The sequence below is a fragment of the Loxodonta africana genome, chromosome 19, assembly GCF_030014295.1.
Source record: "Loxodonta africana isolate mLoxAfr1 chromosome 19, mLoxAfr1.hap2, whole genome shotgun sequence".
NCBI classification, from domain to species: domain Eukaryota; kingdom Metazoa; phylum Chordata; class Mammalia; order Proboscidea; family Elephantidae; genus Loxodonta; species Loxodonta africana.
This window is the reverse complement of record NC_087360.1, coordinates 58,022,408-58,044,527: the sequence shown is the minus strand read 5'-3', so window position 1 is coordinate 58,044,527 and position 22,120 is coordinate 58,022,408. Positions and strand designations below refer to the sequence as shown.

Below are 22,120 nucleotides of genomic sequence, written 5' to 3'. Positions count from 1 at the left end.
AAAGGAAACAGGTGACAGAAGGAATGAAGCAAAACAGGCCTACTGGGGAAGGAAATATTAAAGACCAAATGCTTTATGGAATTTTACTTCATTCAACTAAATTAAGTTAAAAATCTGTCCTTTTGCTTATATTCCCCCTTGCTGGTAAAACCTGATTTATAAGAACAAGAGCTTTCTTTAATTTACAGAGGAGAAAATCGTTAAGGAGGTCAACTGACAGTCACAAGCGCTGAAATGCAATAAAGTGGACTCACGTCAGTTATTCTCTTAAACTTTAATTCACAAATTTTATACTGAAAATGTGTACATCCATCTTACAGATTACTTAATGACTGATTGTTTCATTTGTTAATCACAAAAGGTTCTCACTGGAATATGCACTTGCTCGCTCAGACTCTTGTTCGCTCTCTCTGTCTCTGCTTACCATCATCTGGAGAATTTCCTGCTTCTTAAAACGCCCCCTCCCAAAGGAGAGGACAGGATAAGAAAGTAACATTTAATCAATATTGCTACTTCTAAGCACTTCTAAAAAGAAGTATGATGGAACTTTAAAACAGTGACTAAAAGATTTTGCACATTTTCTAGAAATTTCTACCATCTAGACTATTCAGGACTCCCAGATAACGGAAAACAGAATACAAGGTAAAACCTGTTGCTGTTGAGTGGATTCCGACTCATAGTTACCCTACAGGTCAGAGTACAACTGCCCCATAGAGTTTCCAAGGAGCGCCTGGTAGATTTGAACTGCCGACCTTTTGGTTAGCAGCTGTAGCACTTAACCACTACACCACCAGGGTTTCCGAACACAAGGGATCACCCTTCATTTCTGTCTACAAAATAAGAGCAAGAAAACACTTAACAATAACATACAAAGAGGAAAGAAGACCAATGCTGCAAAAGAATGGAAATTATTCTATTCTTAATCCTATAAAATAGCCTTGGGTAGAACAGCCACCATGCCAAAGGTCTATTTATGAAGATACAATATTTACTTTTAAACTGAAAAAACAAACAAACCAACCCCACACGGTAATCAAGTCATCACTGCCAAAAAATTGTTCAAGAAAACAGCAGGCGTATGCAGAGGCTGGGAGTAGATAAAGGAAGACTAAACTAAAGGGGCAATTAATGTGAAGAAGCGATCATCACTATACCACACTTTCATTAATTTGTGAAAGTCAATTTCTGGGGCCTGCCCTCCCCAATGAATTGGTACTATTTCTCCTCCTATTTGTTATTCACTTTCTCTCTATTTACATAGAATAAAATTCTAATTACCTGCTGGTGCAGTAGAGGAAAATGGCTTTTTTATTACAAAAATGGATGGATTAACAACGATAATGTGAGAAACGTATAAAGAAGTCTGCTAGAGTCTTGGCATTCGTATTTTCAGAACCATCTTCTCTCAGCTGCTTGAAAATGCTAAATGGCACTGGAGTCTGTTCTTGAAATCTGCCTTTTCTTCAGGGTTTTTTTTTTTTTTAACCATTCTTCCATAATATCTTAATAAGTCCCTTGGCCATATATTCCGTTCACAGACATCTGATTTATTATTTTCTTCTGGAAATGGTTGTTGTTTCACAGGGAAATGGTTGTTGTTTCACAGGTTTCGAAGACTTCTTAAAGGCCCAAACCTGGTCTTTGGTCTCTACTGAGGACATGCTGAAACTAGGATTACCCCTCAGATTCAAAGATGACAAGGAAGCCAGACTATGTTTCCAAAGTAAGATGTCTAAAATAAGATAAAATAAAGTTAAAATCAACCAGAATAAAACAAAAACCTAAACTTAATAATGCAATGTAAATTCTCAGATTCTAGCAGACTGAAAAGTAATTGAAATAAAAAAATTTAATCTTTCGTTTTAGCTTTATACTGTATTTAAAAAAAATTAAAAAGTCGTCACAAGGTACATAATAAAAAATACTGTAAATAGGCAATAATTCCTAAAATTAATTTTAAAAATCAACTAAAATTATAAAGAAATTTAGATGGACTGACTTTTTGACCTTTACTATGGTCAGGGCAGAAGACAGAATGCGAGAAAACCCTGTTTCTCTGCATTCGTATCTTACTTGGAAATGGAATGAACAAGCTTGGTTGATATTCAGCTATAAAATGAATCACAGAGTTGAAGATCTGGGAGATTTCTTTCAGCTATCAAATTCTGAAATTACATACTACCTGGTGATAACATCTTAGTACCACTGAACCAGCTTTACACAGGTCATTTCACTCGTCCTGATTCTCTTATCTAAAAACTTGTTGTTGTCGTTGCTGTTGAGTCATTGCGACTTCATGGTGACCTCCTGTGTGCAGCGTAGAACTGCTCCACGGGGTTTCCTCGGCTACGGCCTTTCAGAAAGTGATCTCTAGGCCTTACTTACGAGGCACCTCTGGGTGGGTTTGAACAGCCAGCCTTTCGGTTAGTAGTCTAGTGCTTAACTATCTGTGCCACCCAGGCAGCCCTATCTATACAACCCAGGGGTGAGTCTTCCTATAGGCGGAAGTGGTACCAGCATCACCTGGGGAAGGTATAAAATACCAAAGCCCAGGTTCCACCCCAGCTCTAATGAATCAGAATCCCTGGGTTTAGGGCCAGACATCTGTTGCTTTTCTAATAAATCCAGGTCATTCTGACGTGCATGCCTGGTTACAGAGCAACCACACTAGATCATATTCAGGGTCCGGCTCTACAACCTTAAAATTCATAAATGGTGCCGTAAGGTTTTACTAAATCATCTCGGCCTAATAGGCTTAAAAAAAAAAAAAAAAAACTGTATCGGCATAACATTTTCTCTTTCTCGAAAAACATATGCGAAAGCAAAGAGCCTGAAATTAAGATTAAGGCTGATGTGCCAATTGGTAAATACATCTATAGTTAATTTTAACTCAGACTTTCCAAATTATTTCCTTGAGTATTTAAATAGAACACAAGCTGTAGACCAATATTCATAAGTTGCTTTTATGTCAGGCCATCTCAAAATATGTGCTGATGTTAAAATAACACCAGAACATATCACTTCTTTACAGAATCAAATCATAAAGCTATTCTAAAGATAAATTACATCATGACCTTCTACCCAGTGGAAATAATCTATAGCACAGAATACCGTACCTGTAAGGTACATGTCCTCTCTGGCTGCTCACCAGGTTTGTGGCCCATGCTTCATTCAAGGGCACTTCCTTCTCTGATTCCTGGACAGCGGGTGTGGAGATGTACATACTCCCAGATCTGTAGAGTCATTTAGACTGAGCGACTCTGTTGATGCTCAGTGGCCCCAAAATAATGTTGTCAGCTCCCAACAGAAAGGATACATAAGTGGGCTTTCAGAAAAGACCATTTTTCCTTTGAGCCACAGATCAGATGGGCCCATAAAACACAACGAGACTAAACAGGCACTCCAACCCAGGAACAAGGACCAAAAGACAGGAGGGGACAGGAAAGCTGATAACAGGAAACTCAAGGTCGAGAAGGGGACAGTGTCACAAAACAATGTGTATTAATTGTCTGATGAGAAATTAACTTGCTCTGTAAACCTTCATCTAAAGCACAATTAAAAAAAAAATTGTTCTTTTTCTTCATCTTGTTGTATTTTGTTTGCAGACCCTCATGTAATGATTATTTCAGGTTTGTCACCAAATCAACAGCACAATTTTACATTTTTTTTTCACCAAAGAAGTATTACTTGATTTGAAGAGGTCTCCTTGCCCCATCAGTGTTCACTGTTGCTCAATACAAATTGAAAAAGTGGCTCAAAATTCCCCATAATGACAAACCAAACGGATGGAATGGCACTGGAAACCTTTAGGACACCCACATTCTGGTACATTACCACCAGGAGGGTTTTCAATCTAGTAAGTGTTTAAGCAAGAACGGCTGTAAGATGTCAAGTGCCGTTCAATATTATTTTATTTGGCGTACGTTTATTGGTGTTAGTGTCTTATACAATCATTGTCCTATGTCCTGGTGCATCACTGTCCTAGCACTGAACTCCTACAAAGAGTTGTAATCCACATTCGGCTCTGAGATTCAAAATTCGGTTTCTATCCACTTGTTTTTAGTCATCTCAAAATAGTAGCCTTTACCCATGTTATCAACCTCTTCTCCCTAGAAAATCTAGCATTGTTTCTGCAATGCAGGGTCACTGCGATCTTCTACGTGACTTTGAAATTTAAAAAAAGAACATCTTTATAGAAGAGAAAGTAGCCTCAACTTTCAGATCCTCCTTCCACGTATAAAGTAAAACTCTACAGAGAAACCACACTGACTCTGGAGCCAGACTGCCTGGGTTCACATCCAGTCTTCGCTAATTATCACTTGCATGACTTTGGGCAAGTAGCTTACTCACTCTGCTGTGCCTCAGTTTCCTCATTTACAAAATGGAGATAATAATGGTACCTACTTCAAAGGATTGTTGTGTGCATTATTTAGCTCCAAATTCTCATACAGCGTCATGTGTGTCAACAATGTTTGCCCAACTAAAATACCATCTACTTGAGGGCTGGTTCCACATTTTTAATATTTTAGATGTTTTCCTATGGAATCTAAGTCTCTCAATCAGTATACATAAACAAAAAAAAAAAACCAAACCCGTTGCTGTTGATTCCGACTCATAGCGACCCTATAGGACAGAGTAGAACTTCCCCATAGGGTTTCCAAGGAGCAGCTGGTGGATTCAAACTGCTGACTTTTTGGTTAGCAGCCATAGCTCTTAACCACTGTGCCACCAGGGCTATTATTGTGCTGGATACCAAGAAGTTTTCAAAACTACTACTGTATATAAATATATATTCCCTGCCCTCTAGAAGGCAATGGGTCTTTTTTGTTTGGGCCCTCTAGTAGCTTGTATTTTAGATAGGGAAACAAGACACATAAAACATTTAGGTAACAATACAAAACATAAAAGATTAAATGCCAGTGTGTGGTATAAAGTGCTAACATTCCAAGAGCTCACTGTGGGCTGCTGACTCGGTAGATAAGCCACAAGTGGCGTGGGTCCTAAAATAAGTGGGATCTTCACTACTGCAAAGAGGGAAGGGGATTTCCAACGTGTTTGATCATTTCATATGTATTTAAGGAGCACCTCACACAAGGCAAGGAGCCCTGGTGGCATGGTGGTTAAAGCGCTCAGCTGCTAACCAAAAGGTCGGCGGTTCAAACCCACCAGCCACTCCCATGGGAGAAAGATGTGTGGCAATCTACTTCAGTAAAGATTTACATCCTTGGAAACCCTATGGGGCAGTTCTGTCACTGGGTCGCTATGAGTCAGAATCCAGTTGAAGGCAATGGGATTGGGGCTTTTTGGGTTTAATATAACCTTGTGCTCTGCTCACCCCTCCCCCTATCTTTTTTGCTTTTTATACTTCATCTACTAGTAACCCACCACCCAGTGCCGTCGAGTCGTAGCTGCCCACAAATATCAAAGCTGGAGAAGTGCCTGAGATGCATGTGGTGGCAAGAATCAGTGAATCACAATGGGTAAAATTATTAACTCCTACATCCTTCTGTAGGTAACAACTCTCCCCTCACCTTCCCCCCAAAGACAATGTCCTTAAGTAAAGGAACCCTCTTATAAATACTGACTGGCAAAGCACTCTCGACCTTTTCTCTTCCCAACAATGGACCACTAGAAGCAGAAGCCAGGTAAGTCCAAAATGCTCTCATCACAAATAAGAGACACCTCCAAGCACTTCCTCATTTCCAAGGGCTTTCACTCTCACAGCCGACGCTGCGTTACACCATCACACTCGGAATATTTGTGTTTAATTTTAACCGTTTTGCCTACGTAAATCATTAAATTGTATCTTTCAAAACATAGTCAAAATAGACTTTTTTGATTAAGGAAGCCAAAATTACTTAACGAAATCCAGTTAAAAACTTAACTTCTCAACACACAAAGTACTAGACTCAAAACCAAGCACAGGCTTAAGAAATTTAAAAGCAAACTGAAAAATTAAATAGGACTCCTAAGATTTAGATAATTTAAATATTCTTAACATTCACATGCTTATGAAATTGGGCTAGACTCATCAGCAAAGGGGCAGCCTGCCCATTATCATCTCTTTAGTATGGTATTGGAAAATCAGTCATGTTTCATTAGGTCATTTTTTTACCCTTAATCAGGAATGACACTGAGAAATTAAATATGAAAGCGGGCCATTTAAGAAGGGGTCGTTAAGCCTTTTCCGAACATTTACCATTTTCCAATGTACTGATAGGAGCCCTGACGGTGCAGTGGTTAAGAGCTATGGCTGTGAACCAAAAGGTCAGCAATTCAAATCCACCAGCGGCTCCTTGGAAACCCTAGGGGCCAGTTCTACTCTGTCCTATATGGTCACTATGAGTCCATGGCAATGGGTGGTGTGGTAGTAATAAGCTGATGTTGCTTGTTCAATGCTAGGTAATGAGGACTTAGTAAATTAGAGACAGGGGTTTGAAAGCTATTGAGAACCCCAAGTAAAGGTACTGGTTGCAGTTCTATGAATTTTTAAAGCCACCTGCCGATTTGAAAAACACACTAATCTACTGACTCATTTTATACTGCCATCACCTTATTTAAAAAAGCAGAAACGGCAGTATTTAACGTTTATATTCCAAATTCGGAAATGTTTAAATCAGGTTCACGTATTCAAATATTTTTAAGCAACCTACGATTAAGTGAAAAGTCATCTCTGAGGACAAAATCAGATAAAGGACGTAGACCATTTGGCACAGCCCACTGGCAAACAAACAGTACATTGGCTATTATTACTGATTTCCCAACCTTCTGTCCCAGGAGACTGAAATCTACGACTTTGGTAGAATCAAAGTATATGGTTATCAAATGATACATATTATTATGTATAATATATAAGTAAACCAAAATATTAATACAACAAAATATGCTACTGTACTAAGTGATGTTTGTTCTTAAACTAGACACACGAGTCTCATTGAAGCAGAACGGTTTTTAGAGCAGAGAAAACCTGCTACGAGGTATAGTATTAAATATTAGCTCTTATCTGTTTGTCAATTAATAATATAACCTCTACATGACCTAGTATAAATTATAATTAGCAGTCTGCTGATCCAAGAGTATTCGCTCAAAATGAATTAAGACTTCAAGCACGTGTGCAAATAAGTCACCGTTCAAGGTTGCACGGATCACTGAATCTGATCACTTCAATACTGATAGGGAACTACATAAATCCGTTACCATTTTAATACTGGAAAATACATTTTTCACGTCATTGTGGTAAAACTTTTTAGAAATACCCAAAAGTCGCTTAAACTGGCAGTACTAGAACATCCTGGCCACATCTAGGTTTTAAAACAACTTCATAGTCTCAGCCACGCATTATTTATCACCATGGGGAAAATGGAAAAACTAAAATAAAGACATTTTAGAGGGCATATGTTTTCTTAAGCGTCCACGTAAGTACTAAAAGTAACCTTGGGACATTATTAAGGAAAAAAAAAATCGACAACAAACTCATTTCCCAGCTGAATCGCGATTCGTGGGACGAGGCACATGCCCCCCTCCCACGCCTAGGGACCCGCGGGGCGCAGAAGCCGGCGGGCAGAGGCCCGGAATTCCCGGGCAAGGACCAGTTCCCGCTGCTTCCCGCCCGCCTTTAGCCCGTGCGCCGCCCCGCACACACAGGTCCACGTGGACTTCGGGAGGGCGGGCGGCGAGACCCCCCGGGGGTTGGGCGGCGAGGCACCCCCGGCGGCGGGCGGCGAGACCCCCGGGGGGCGGGCGGCGAGAGTCCCCCGGGGGCGGGCGGCGAGACCCCCGGGGGGTTGGGCGGCGAGACCCCCCGGCGCCCGCACCCCCGGCCCCTCCCGCGGCGGCCCCAACTCGGCGGCCGGGGGTCCCGGGAGGCACCGCGCGCGGCCGGGCGGGGGGCGGGGGCGGGGCGCGGCGGTGACGCGCCGCGAGGGAGGGGAAGGGAGCGCGCCTCCACTCACACGCCCGGGGGCGGCACCGGGGCCGTCGCAGCGTCTCTCCTGTTCAAAACTGAAAAGGGGAGGAAAAAAAAAAAAAAAAAAGACCTGGCTCTTCGTTCCATCCGGAAACTGACGGGCCGGCAGGAAATGACGAAGGCAGAGGTCGCCTGAGTCCGCTCGGTAACCGGCTCCCGCGTGCCCGGCTCCGACGCGGGGAGAAAGGGCCCCGGAGCGGAGCCGCGCTGGCCACGTGCCGCCTCCGGAGCGAGCAGCGTGAGTGCCACCGCGTCCCCGCGCCTCCCCGGCCCCCGGCGGGCCCGCGTCACACCCGGGCCCCGCCTCCGATCGCGCGCCGCTGCCGCCCCGCCCCTGGACTCGCCGGGGAGCAGAGGGGCCGGGCCTGCCCGCGGGTCTCCGCGCCCCCAGCTCGGGGCTGTGCGGCCTTTTCCCCTGGTAGCCCTTTGCCTGTAGCCTCTCAAGGTCGTTTGAAACTGGGAGGCTCCGAGTTCCAGAAATGCGCACAGAACAGCGGAAACAGCCCCGTCTGCAACGCAGGCGGGGGGCGAGACGGCCCCGGGCTGTCTGGGTTTAGCAGGAGTGTGTTGGGATTCAATCCCTTGCAACCATCGAGTGGCGGAAATGTGTACGATCTCCAGGCAGTTGTGAAGGCGCCTGCCCGTGGCTGCTTCCTGAGAGAGGGTTATGTTTTATACCTGCTCGGCCTGATTTCTTCCCGGGAGGAGCAGGTCTTAGAAAATTAGGGTCAAAGCCGGAAAGGCGACACTTTTATAGTGAAAAGAGTTCAGGTTTGTAAGTCAGTGTGTGTGACAACCCAGCTCTTGTACTTCCTACCCTGCGTGACTTTGGGCAAGTTATTTAAGCCTTCTCCTGCTCCTCCATCTCCCCTCTTCCGGTGCCTCCTATGTAGATGGAATTTTAATGCCTCCCAGCAGGGTTGTTCTGAAAATTAAATGAATATGTGGACTGCTCAGTGCATAGCCCTCAAATGTTAATTACCTTTCTTCTCTTGGTTGAGGGCCTTTTACCTTGTACCTTTCTGATCAGGAGCCCAATTCTTTAGTGTTTCAGAGGGCTGAGAAAAGCAAAATCACATTTATGTATGCAGTGGTCTTTGTTATAAGGAACTGTTAAAAAAAAAAAAAACCAAACGTGTTGCCATCGAGTCGATTCTGTCTCATAGCGATCCTATAGGACAGAGTAGAACTGCCCTGTAGGGTTTCCAGGGAGCGGCTGGTGGATTCAAACTGCCAGCCTTTTGGTTAGCAGCCAAGCTCTTAACCACTGCGCTATCAGGGCTCCAAGGAGCTGTAAAAAAGTTGCCACTAGTCGATTCTTGGTGACGCTGTGTATGAGCCAAGAATACTGAATATACCGTGGACTGCTAAGAGAACAAACATCTGTCTTGGAAGCACAGCCAGGATGCTCCTTAGAAACCAAGACAGCGACACTTTGTGTCTTGTACTTTGGACGTGTTACCAGGTGGAACCAGTCCCTGGAGAAGGACATGCTTGGTAGAGGGTCAGCGAAAAAGAGGAAGACCCTCAACAGATGGATGGACACAGTGGCTGCAACAATGGGCTGAATCATAGCAATGATTGTGAGGATGGTGCATGACTGGGCAATATTTCATTCTGTTGTACAAAGGGTCGCTATGATCGGAACCAACTTGAAGGCACCTAACAACAACCTGTACAGAAAATAGGAAAGATCTAAGTGAGAGAAAGTAATGGCGTTAAGATACGATGCTCAATTTTGGAACTACCTAAACAGGAACCCAAAATCAAGAAACGAATTTTAAAACTTGTGATAGTCACTTGATCCCTAGAAAATGTCTCCTAGTTATCAACCTAAAAGCAAGCGCTAGCTATCATATTTTGGCAGCTTTACCTCTGGAAGTCCATGTTTACTTGGGACTTAATTCAGCTCATCCTAGCACTGCCTTACTGAAATAGTTGTAATTCAAGCCTTACTTTATACAAAATATGTGAAAAAGGTCAGTTTTCCTAAAAGAGCCCTCAGTGACACTCCAAGCACATGACTAGCTGTGTCAGTAAACTTGAAAACATTAACTTGCCAGGAATGAACCATCATTGTAATGCCCCTGGGCGTTTCGCTTTAGTACTCGAGACAGGCTATGGTAGAAGGCAGGAACCATTCAGCTGGTTCGTACGTGTGTACACTTGCTTAGACGGTGGTGTGCTGGGAGGACATGGTCATAGTCCAGGCCACATGTGGGCCTTGCGTCTGTACTGTGACTCTGGACTAGACCATTCGTTATTCCTGGCAGCCTTACAGACTCATGGCATTGGTCCTCGTGAAGGACTGCTTAGGCAAGGCCTACCCTTAATGCCAGTCTTTCACAACTACGCCACTGAAAATAACTCAAGTGTATGTTTCTGGAACTGTGCAAGAGTAGTGGCCTTGCATACCTTTCTGGGTCAGCAGTCCTTAGCGATTCTTCTGTAAATGTAATTAAAGAGTGGCATCTTTGTAGCGGGAGGAAGCCAGGCCCTGGGTAAATATATACCATTTACTGAGTGGCACATGAACAGAATTTTGTGAAAAATTGAAGCAAGAAAGTAACCTGGCTTAGATCCATTCAGGTGATCAATAGCCCGGAAACGCTTTCATAATTTATCACATGAATGACATCCGCGAGATGTTCTAGGGGTCGTTGCTATATTGTTCCCTGTTTCCTCCCCAATTTGTGAATGACTCCCAGTCCTGAAAGCTACAACCTTTGCCAAATCGTTGTCCAGGGCCTTCTGCAACACCTCAAATCAGACATCTAGAGCCATCTGTCTTTGCCATATGCTGTCGTCGTTACTTTACATTTGGCACTGACAATGTACAAGATTCCATAAATCGTAAAGACAATTATAGTCTCTGGGCTTCCAGAAGTTTCCATTTCTAAAGTAGGCTGTTGACTTAAACCATCAGCCATGTGACATTCAGAGAGGCTCAGAGTTCAGTTTTAAGACTTGAAACTGTGAATATACCAAATCCCCCCATGCCTTCCCTCTCTTTCCAAAAAAAAAAAAATCCATAGCCAGTCTTCAATATCTAGGAACTGGGTATAGTCTAACATTTAGATATTATATTTACACATTTTTATAATATCAAGTGCTATTTTTATTGTTCCTGGCTCATTTTCACAAGACCAATCTTTATATTCCTCAGACACCAGTTAGATGAATTGCTCTTACCCTCAATGTTAAGAGTTTAAGTTAAATACCATCATGATATTCACTTAATTCTAAATGACTACAGCATGTCTCCAAACTTCTGACAAAGACTTTAGATGTCAGAAAGGAGAAAACGTGTCACCTGGCTTAGGAGCTGACCTCTGGAGAAATTTCATTCATTTTGTACGGAGGCAAGCTATAAGAAAGAAAACAGAGTCTGCCCTTAATTCGTATTTATTATCTTTCTGGGCTAAATCCACATGGATGACCCATTTTGGAGGCTTACAGGACACCACAAGATAATTTTAGTGTGAAGATTTCTGCAATGCCTTTATTGCTGTAGGCAGTCTAGGGGACAAAAAAAAGTGGCAAAACAACTTATTGGACGTTCCAGATATATTTATTTCTTGGTATTAGAAAATGACTTTATTCTTAGAAATTACAGTATAGTTATCAGCTATTATTTGCTCAGTCTCTCCTTTTTCTAGAGTCTAAAACAACACTTCTGGATTTCTTTCATGTGTAAGGTCATTTTTCTTAGACTTTTATGTGGGACACTAGAAAGATACTTTATAGGGAAAAATTCAATTAACTTCTCAAACATAAATATGAAATCATTACTCTTTAACCTATTCTTTGATACACTTGCTATTACCACTCTTACTTTTTGTGGGGAGTTGGAAGAATGCTTGTCTTTGAATAGAAGTCACAGCTGTGTAAATAGCAAAAAGTAACTTTTTATCGCATAGCTTCTGTGAACCAAATTTGGCCAATAGGCCCAAGCTAGATAAAGCTCCCTGATGTTTTTCAGTCCTGTTAGGAGGCAAGTGGAGGAGCATCGTTCTGGCTAGCACATCTTTTTTAAGGCTGCTGTCATCAGGAGTGCAACCCTGTTCCCTTCAGACCACAGCCAGTTGTATGAGTCTGTGTTTTCAAGTATCCTTTTGCTCTCATCTCGGCCATAGTTACATTTTGGAAATTGCGCAATGATGTTTCAGTCTGTGTGCTTTTAGGAACATTATGTTTTAATCCTGAGTTTTAACCCTTATGTAGGAACTATATAATGTCTCAGTGAAAAATAGATGGACCTGTATTACATGCCTTGATTATCTTGGCCAGAGGTCGGCAAACTTTTTCTTAAAAGGGCCAAACTGAAAATATTTTAAGCCTCTTGGGCTGAGGCAAAATTGAAGATATTATGTAGACTCTTGTATAACCATTTAAAATGTACCCTTTAAAAAATGTAAAAACCTCTCTTGGCCTGTGAGCCACACAGAAACAGGTTGTATGGTAATTAAAAGCAATCCTGTCTTTTCTCTCTCAGACCCCCATGGCTGGAGGCTACGGAGTGATGGATGACGATGGTTCTATTGATTATACCGTTCACGAAGCCTGGAATGAAGCCACCAACGTTTACTTGATAGTGATCCTTGTTAGTTTTGGTCTCTTCATGTATGCCAAGAGGTAAATTTCAGAGTATATCTCAGGGTAGATAAGAAACTGGGCCTTCACAACGTTTGCGTGTGTTATTTCTAATTTGAATTGAGTCACTGAAAATAGTATCATCAGAATTTTTGCTCCTGCTCCAAAAGCACTGTCTACTTAAACTGGCCAAGGTTTGGCTTTTAAAACCTCGTTGCTTTCAGAGATGAAGGCGTATTAGGCGCAGCGCTCTCAGCGCCGACTGCTCTGAACTCCCAATTCTATCGTTTCTAACATAACTCAATTTTATCCTACAGCCTGGTTCACTGTCATCCTAAGATGAGCACTTTCCTTGGTAGGCTTTATTTTTGAGAGCAGTTTTAGGTTTACAGAAAAATGTACCAAGAATACCCCCGAGAGTGCCTCCTCCCTCTGAACGTTGTTTCTCTTGTTACCGTCTTGCATTCCTGTGGTACATTTGTTACAGCTGATGAACCAATTTATTAATATTAACAAATGTCCATTGTCTACATCAGGGTTCATTCTTTGTGATACATTATTATTAACAAAAATCGTACAGCCCTATGGGTTTTTACCAAGTCCCTGGGTGGTACAAGAGCTTAACATAATAGGTTGCTAACCAAAAGGTTGGAGATTTGAGTCCACCCGAGGCACCTCAGAAAAAAGGCCTGGCAATCCACTTCGGAAAAATCAGCCTTTGAAAACCCCATGAAACACAGTTCTATTCTGACACTCTTGAGGTCACCATGAGTTGGAATCTAACTGGATGGATTCCAAAAAATCGACTTGGAAAAAAAAATAGACTGTAACAAATGCATAATGTCATGTGCCCATCATGACAGTATCACACAGAATAGTCTCATTGCCCTGAAAATGCCCTGTGCCCCACCTGCCCATCCTTTCCCCTACCCCCAGAACCTCTGGCCACCATCATCATCTCTGTAGTTTTCCTTTTTCCGCAGTGTCATAGAATCGGAATCATACAATATGTAGCTTTTTTCAGACTGGTTTCACTTGAGAACAAGAACCATGTCTTTACCTTTGTGTCCCTGGCGTGCAAGGTAGTGTAAATCCACAATAAATATTTCCCGAGCCAGTGAGCCACAGCTGCCTTAACTCCAGATGTTGTAGCTTAATTCAACTACTCCCTTCTACACCCCCTGGCTCCTTTCCCTGGAGTAGAGTTTTTAAAAAGGGGTGGGGAGGGGGAAGCGGAAATGCTTTGAAAAGGAAGAAGCAGTGTTAGTTGGACTGAGTTACTTCTGGTTACAGCTGTATTGTTCAGCGTGTCTTCAATCAAGGTAAAAAGGTTAAATAGTTAAAAATAACTGGTAATCCAAAAATAATTTGTTTGACTTGGGGAATAGTTCAGACCTGCACCTGCTCTCAGACATGCATGCTTGTCCTTCTCGGCAACGTGACTCCTGGGCAGCTGTACCGCTGACTGCCTAGACTCTAGGGGTGGGCGAGCGAGGGCTCCAGTATCATCACTGACTCATTTACAGGTAACAGCACTGAAAATAGCAACTCTTCCTCCCCACCTCCCGTTTTTAAAAGCAGAGGCACACTGTTCTTTAATTTTAACAAGATGGCCCCGTTAAGGTCATGCTATTGTATTTAAGAAATATGCTTATTCATTATTTTCCAAAATTAAGGTCTACTGAATTTCCGTTTAATCACTAACTCAGTAATTTAGCTTTATTTAGATGACATGAGGGGGACGAAAAATCAGATTTGTGTGTGTGTGTGCATTTTTCCAGATACTATTTGGCTTTTCAAGGGGGTGGGGAGGATAGGAGAAAGGCACAGTGGGGGTACTTCACCTTGTATTAAATGGAAGTGTCCTGATCATCCTCAAACTTTTCAGTGAAAGAAAGAATACTTGAGCCAAAGAAGCATGTCACAAAGACCAAATAGGAGATGGGCTTATTGTCATTTAGGCCCTTTTAATGTAGCTCCTGATGACTACGATCTTGAGGATATTGCAGTCCCGTAGACATTAATACAAATCTCAATTCTGCATTGGTTTTGTATTTTAGGAATAAAAGAAAAATCATGAGGATATTCAGTGTGCCGCCTACAGCAGAAACTTTGTCAGAACCCAACTTCTATGACACCATAAGCAAAATTCGTTTAAGACAGCAACTGGAAATGCATTCTATTTGTAAGTATATCCTGCGCTGAACTGGATACATAAAACCAAAACCAAACCCATTGCCGTCGAGTCGATACCATCACATAGCAACCCTATAGGACGGAGTAGAACTGCCCCGTAAACATAAAAAAAAAAACGTAAGCATATTTAAAATAGATTTTCTGGAATCGAATCCAATTAGCAAAAGGTTATAAGAAATAGTAAGGAAAACTTTGTACTTTTTTTTTTTTTTTACCAGCAAAGGCAGATTTACCATGAAGTCAATGCTTCAGGACCCTTTGCTTGTACAGAGCCTTTAAGACCCTGAGAAGGATCCTAGCAGTGTGGTCACGTGATCATATTTTTGTAAAATTTTTTCTGTAAATTTTATAATTTCTAATACAAATTAAATTTTGCAAAATCAGCTGTTTTAACTATAATCGGTTAAGACTGCTATCTCTTCCTATTCCATTCTCCCCCTTTTTATACTTCTTGTGTCAGGAGGCATTGAAGTGGCTGAAAGAATTTGGGGGATTTGGCTAAGGAGAAGTTGAGTGGGAGCTATGTTTAGTGTGGATTTGATGGTCTGTATTTATGGGGTTTGCAGTTACTCCTATTACAACTACTGCGAGCCAAAACAGTATAGAGGTGACTTCCAGAAATACGGCATTGTGACATGAAGGGGTAAGGCCAGAGGTCATATCAGTATTAATGTGTCCTGTAGTACGAGTTTTTTTTTTTTTTTTTTTTTTGTAGTACGGAGCACTGGGAGCATGTAGATAGTGGAGAAGAAACAGTTTAAAATGTACAGAGCCAGAGTCCATTGCACATCTAACCATAGCTCTTCATGCCACCTTTTAAAAGAATGAGGTGTTTTCCATGGTGTATTGTTAGTAAGAATGCAGTAATATGTATATTAGGATGCCACTGTTGTAAAATGAAATGACCAAAACATCGCTTATCGACACATAATATAAACGTTCCGTATAATTACACTATGACTCACAATCAACCAGACGGCAGTGGGTTTGGTTTTATATAATTATGCAAGCATGGAAGGGGACATCAAAGAATAACACGCTAGGTTATTAGCATTGGTTACCTTGGTGGGGGCGGTGTGGGGTTTAAGGAAAAAAAAAAAACTGGACATTTTTTAAAGAAAGGTGTCCACAGTGAAACCATGTACTCTGTAATCCCTCTAGATAAAATTTTGTGTGCGCTTGCACACATGTTCACAGGTACATGCACACACGTATGCATAGAAAGAAGCACGAAAGGATGGTCAGGAAAATGTTAACTGGTGCATATCCCCAGGGGAGTGGAACTTGAGGTGAAAAGTAGAATAAAAATATATATGTATCAAACAAGTAAAACCTGAAAAATAAATTGCTCGGCATAAATTTTATCCTAAGAATTGACAACAGAGGTTCCTTTGGGGAAGGGAGCTGGGTAGGCAGCTGTGGGACCGACTGGGTAAGAGGGAGATATGCTTTTCACTGTTGACCCTTTTGTTGTTTTGGCATTTTGTACCACGTGCATGTGTTAACCAATTTAAAATAAGGAATAAAACTTCAGTATTCTAAACAAATAGAGAGAGCCAGAAGTTCATATGGAAAATTATAAGAATTAAGTTCTCATCAATGCTTAGTCAAAACAGAAGTTAGCTTTCATCAGTAGTATACTCAGTAATATACCATATACAATTATAAACCCACCATATGAATTTTTTTTTTTTATGGGAATGGCATAAAATAAGATTTATCAAAATTCCTGTGTTTATCGAGTGTTAGTTTTCTGTTGCTGCTGTAACCAGTTACCACAAACTAAGTGGCTTAAAACAACATAAATTTATTATCTTAAGTTCTGTAGATTAGAAATTCTACAAGGGCCTCACTGGGCTAAAATCAAGGTGTCAGTAGGGTTGTGTTTCTCGAAGCTGTAGGGTAGAATCCATTTCTTTTTTCCAGTTTCTAGAAGTGGACTGTATTCCTGGACTCGTGGCCCCTTCCTCCATCTTCAGAGCTAGCAGCATTGCATCTTTCTAACTATTTTTCCGTATTCACATCTCTCTCTCTTTCTGAACTCAGCAGGGAAAGGTTGTCTGATTTTAAAGTCCCATGTGCTTAGGCTGGGCCCACCCAGATAATCCAGGATAACCTCCCGTCTCAAAATTGTTACCTTAATCACATCTTCAACGGCCCATTTGCGATGGAAGATGGATTAGGATATTCCCATTTGCGATGGAAGATGGATTAGGATGTTGACATCGATAGGGAGTCATTCTTAGAAGCAGTGAATATATGCATGGATTTGCATATTTAATGCATTCCAACATACTAGACCATTCCTGACAAAGTCTGGTGGTTCAAGAGGAAACAGGAAACAAAATTCTTTCTCTTGGAGAGTACTCCCAAAATTAAATAAGCATTAAAGGAAAAAAAAAACCCAAACTCACTGCCATTGAGTCAATTCCAACTCATAGTGACCCCATAGGATTCCCAAGGCCATAAATCTTTATGGAAGCAGACTGCCATATCTTTCTCCCATGGAGCAGCTGCTGGGTTTGAACCACCAACCTTTTGGTTAGCAGCCAAGCACATTAATCACTGCACCACCAGGGCTCCTGATACAAGCTTTAAAAACCCCCATTGCTGTCAAGTTGATTCCAACTCATAACAACCCTATAGGACAGAATAGAACTGCCCCATAGGGTTTCCAAGGAGTGGCTGGTGGGTTAGAACTGCCATCCTTTTGGTTAGCAGACATAGCTCATAAACACTGCACCACCAGGGCTCTGTAATTAAACCCACTGGCGTTGAGTCGATTCCGACTCATGGCGACCCTATAGGACAAAGTAGAACTGCCCCATGGGTTTTAAAGGAGCAGTTAGTTGATTCAAACTGCTAACCTTTTGGTTAGTAGCGATAGCTCTTAACCACTGCACCTCCACGGCTTTAGACCTCACAAAATTTGGACCCACCCTGAGTAGCATAAACAAATAGCATCTCTCTTCTGGCTATTAAAAAGCTAAGTAAGAGGTTGGAAGTTTTTAAGCTAAGCAGTGGATGACATTCACCAAGATTTTAGCTCCACACACTCACTTCTCACTTATTGACATGGTTAGGGTAGAAATCAGTGTTATGCAAAAATGGAAGATGACCACATCATTACACAACTGCCAAACCACTGAGAATCATGGCCCAGGCAAGCTGACACATAACCCATACCATCATATTCAGTGTTACTCTCACCTCACACCTCAGCATTCGTTACTGCCAGACGTACGTCATTAATGTGCAAAACAGATAGATAGTAGATTTTTTATTATTGATGTAAATGAGAAATGTTGGATAACAAGATAGTTGATAAGTGAGGAGTTAGGTGTATTTCTGTAGTTTCAGACTAATTCAGTTTTTCTTCAACACATTTTTTAGAAGTACCAGAAGAATACAGAATTGCTTATCTAGTTTACATTAATGATATTTTTGTTCAATAATAAGTTTCTTAATGTTTGTAAGTGAAAATACAGTCAAAGTCCTTATAGTGTTGATAAAAGTGTTATTTTTCACTTGAGATAGAGAGTGAGAAAGAAGGAAATTATAGAACAGTCATTTAATTTTAATGGCATAATTAATGATTACTCTGTATTTTAGAGCTCTAATGGGTTAAATAATCCTGATATGTCCCAAAAAAATAGTCTGTGAAACATTCGAAAATGGTTATCAGCAGTGTGGAGAAATTAGAAAATCACAAAGAATAATAACTTTCTTATAAAGAAATAAAATTGTTTAATGTGAGACTAATTCTTCACTGAGAGTCATGATTGTGATTTACTGTTAGCTAATAATTTATCTTGCAGTTTTATTACTTCTTATGTCTTCTTGTTTGTTTTCTTTTCACAGCGAGGAAGTATGACTATCAGCAGCCACAACAGACCCAAGCCGACAGTGTGCGGCTCTCATTGGAATGAAATCGCAGAAAATGAGCGACAGAAATAGTTGTGGGTAACCGGTGCAGTAGCACGCTGCTAATTCTTTCTTTTAAATCACAAACAGCATTTTTTAAAAACTTCTGGCCCCATAAATTTATTTTACTTAGGACTTTTCCCAATTTTTTTTTTGTGTACGTGGTTTTGTGTTTTTTTTTTTTTTTTCAATTGAATCATTGAGTCATTTGTTACACAAATAAAAATGGCTCAGAGGTTCCAAAACACACAACCTGCCCATGCCTAGGAACATAAAAAACAACCAAAGACAGGTGATCATACCTTGTAAAGAGCTTTGATTGTTTTCAGGATACAATGAGTCAAGTAGGAAAACTCATCTTTGGAAGTGAGAATTCCAGCACTTAGGCCAGCTTGATATGAAAATTTTTGCAAAATTCAAAAATAAAAATCCAGTCATTGGGATAACTTCTTGGATTATATTGTGTGGTAAATGTAATACGAACGATGGCTAATTGATGTTCTTCCTGCCATGTTAACTCCCCTTTAATTGAACTGACTATCCTGACTTTCTCAGAACTTGCACCATAGACTGTCTTTTCTGCTTCATGATCCATCCCATTCTGCTCATTTTAGAAGCTTTCTATGGCTGGGTCCCTGGATGGCGCAGACTTTTAAGTGCTTGACTACTAGCCGAAAGGTGGAGATTCAAACACACCCAGAGGTGCCTTAGAAGACAGGCTTGGCAATTTGTTTCTGAGACGTCACAGCGTTGAAAACCCTATGGAGCCATTCTACTCCGTATGCATGGGTCACTATGAGTCAGCATCAACTCATTGGTAGCTAACAACAAGTATATTCACAGGAGCTACCTTGCTTTTTTCCCCCAGTTTTATTTCCACCAGATGGATCTTCTTGAGGCTGTCCTAGGGCCATGCTGTTGTATAAATGGACATCTCTATTTTGATGTTGGCGACTTGCTTTCCAGCCGTATTACTATCACTGTTTAATATTTTGCTCTGGTTACTTATGCGTTTTCTGTATAATAAGCTTCCCTGAGGCCCCCATATCTTGTACCCCATGTTGTACTGTACAATGCAATGTTTTTACAGCATTTTTCACATTTATTTAAATATAGACTGGTTGAAGGCAGTGGTGTGGAAGTTCAATTATCCATATAACTTTTTTTTAAAAACTTGCTTTTGAATCCAAGCTATTCTTTTAAGGGTTAATAATCATTGCAAGTCTTATTCCCTTTTCCCTTTATAATTTTGAAATAAAGAATATAAATTTTAAGTGATAAAATTCAGGTTTAGACCAAATAAAATCATTCAGGAAAATTGCTTTTATTTTTTTATGTTTTAATTCTATCATTCAAAAATGTATGTATTATACGAGATAAGTTGTTAACCAAATAGAGTAAGTCTTTCTTAACTCACAGATGAGTTTTATTGCACCACCTATACCTGGAATAAAAAACTGGCTAAAGGATTGTAAACGTGTAATCTGGGATGAGGGGCAGGATAGCAAGCAAACAGTCTGAAACTTTGCTTTGCTTAGGAGAACTGCATATTTCTCTGAAGAGAATTGAATCAAGAGAAGTGCTCTACTTATCACTGACATAGGACACAATCTGGACAAATTACATAAACTGTCTCTCAGCTCATTTGTAAAAATAATGTTCATAAATAAATACAAATCACATGGTGAAATATTGTGTTATTTGTGTCCAGTAGATAGAGACAGTCATGACTAAAAACTGGTAGGTAGTTTGGTGAGCATCAAACCTTGGCAAGTGAGAGAGAACGAATTCCTCCCCCTTTTTTCTCTAAAGCTAACTGATGGGAATCACAGGCACCCCACTGGCAGAAACAGCAAGTCTGGCTTTGAAGTTTCCTCACTGCTTCAACAGCTGAGCTGGACAAGGGGTGGAAGCCCTGCAGCCACACTTCAAAGTGACACCAGCTGATTGTCCTGCTTCTAAGGATTCAGTGGAACTATTTTTGGAAGAAAAAATGCAATGACTAATAAACTGCTTGTGTTCTTTTCCTCATTTCTCTTTAATGCATAAGACATTCAGTCATGAGCGCTGGTCAGCCTCTATTGGTACACAGCTTGAGTGTGTTAAATAATTGGAAGTTTAGCTGATGCCAGGCAGCTGCACTAAGGGAAGAAGTTAGCCTCCAAAGGGCACAGATGTTTGCTGTGGACCTCATACTATTTCAGGTTGAGTTATTTATATGATATCATCAGAAAATGAAATGTAGGGTCTATGGTAAAATTTCTGTAAGGTCAAATATTTTAAAGTATTGAGTAGAAATAAAAGGTAAAATAGGGGTAATAAAAATAGTTTCAGATATGAAGATGATATAAGAATAAATTTAATCTAGAAAATGTAATTAGAAGGGACTTCAGAGCCAAATTATTCATTCAGCAGTTATGGAGCATATACTTTGTGCTAGCCACATGGTGATTCTTTTTTATAAGAAAAAAAAAAAAAAAAACATTGCCATCAGGTTGATTCTGACTCATAGTGACCCTATAGGACGGAGTAGAACTGCCCCATAGAGTTTCCAAGGAGTGCCTGGTGGATTTGAACTGCCGACTTTTAGGTTAGCAGCCGTAGCACTTAACCACGGTGCCACCAGGGTTTCCATTCTTTTCTATAGACCATTCTATTCTCATAGCAACATTAGAATGGGACTGGGTGCCAGAAAACTAATTGGAAATAAACATGGCACTTGGTTTATCTCCAGAGCTTTGAACCAGTCCGTTCCAGTTCGAAACCCTGCTGAGAATTTGTATTTCCACCCCAGATACACTGAATCAAAATTTACAGTTTAACATGATCCCCAGGTGATTCTTAATTGTGATAAATTTTGAGAACCACTGCTCTTACTAGTACCAAAACCAAACGAAACCCATTGCTGTTGAGTTGTACTGGTAGTTCTCAGAACTGGTCCCTGACCAGCAGCGTTAGCATTGCTTGGGAACTTGTTAGAAATGTCAGTTCTCAGCAGGGGCTTAAACCCAAATCAACCGGTTCAAAGCCCTGCTCACTTTTTTTTCTTTTAATGAGTTTAGCTCAGAGAACTCAGTAGCTTCAGATATAAATTTGAGAGGCTTCCTTGTAGCAATCATACATAAATCACTGGGAATTGATGAAATCATTTAAGGAAAGAATGCAGAGAGAAGAGTAAAAAGGGCTTAGACAAAACCCTTAGGAATCCTAAAAGTTTAAATTTGGGTAAAGGAGGCAGAACTGTTAGAGAAAACTGAGTAGAAACAGCAAGAGGGTGGATTTGGGAAGCAAGAATAAGAGGGTTTCAAAGAATAGGGAATGCTCTTGCTGAGAAGTTAGTCAGATGAGGACAGAGAAGTGTCCACTGAACTTTGTATAACATGGAGGCCAGAGAGTGCTTTGGCAAGAACAGTTTCAGTGAGTGGGGAGGCCAGGAACCAG

The 22,120-nt window shown here is 40.9% G+C and overlaps 2 protein-coding genes across 9 annotated transcripts in view; one reads left to right on the top strand and one right to left on the bottom strand.

The window, feature by feature from the left end:
* The window catches only part of SLC20A2 (solute carrier family 20 member 2), a 116,912-nt gene extending 108,762 nt beyond the window's left edge, over positions 1-8,150 (bottom strand). Inside the window, exons 1-3 of one of the 6 annotated variants that reach the window (XM_064272770.1) lie at positions 8,037-8,131; positions 3,117-3,233; positions 1,279-1,732 (exon numbers count right to left, since the gene is read on the bottom strand). The gene's annotated coding sequence lies outside the window, so the exon portion shown is untranslated. The other 5 variants (XM_064272769.1, XM_064272772.1, XM_023551069.2 and 2 more) reach the window with 5 other exon arrangements.
* SMIM19 (small integral membrane protein 19) lies at positions 8,093-21,101 on the top strand. Of its 3 annotated transcripts, none has more exons than XM_064272777.1 (5): positions 8,093-8,204; positions 12,462-12,601; positions 14,620-14,744; positions 18,617-18,714; positions 20,492-21,101. In XM_064272777.1, exons 2-4 carry the CDS (start codon positions 12,468-12,470, stop codon positions 18,682-18,684), a joined length of 327 nt encoding a protein of 108 aa, XP_064128847.1. In that variant the 5' UTR covers positions 8,093-8,204; positions 12,462-12,467; the 3' UTR covers positions 18,685-18,714; positions 20,492-21,101. The 3 variants fall into 3 exon arrangements, with proteins under 3 accessions (XP_064128847.1, XP_064128846.1, XP_064128845.1); XM_064272776.1 differs by lacking the exon at positions 20,492-21,101 and adding an exon at positions 19,294-20,369; XM_064272775.1 differs by lacking the exon at positions 20,492-21,101 and having other exon boundaries at positions 18,617-20,369.
* Positions 21,102-22,120: the final 1,019 nt, after the last annotated feature.

Coding starts and splice junctions, on each gene's coding strand:
- SMIM19 (XM_064272777.1), top strand. CDS start 12,468: ATGGCTGGAGGCTACGGAGTGATGGATGACGATGGTTCTATTGATTAT. Junction 12,602..14,619: donor CTCTTCATGTATGCCAAGAG/GTAAATTTCAGA, acceptor TTTGTATTTTAG/GAATAAAAGAAAAATCATGA. Junction 14,745..18,616: donor ACTGGAAATGCATTCTATTT/GTAAGTATATCC, acceptor TTCTTTTCACAG/CGAGGAAGTATGACTATCAG.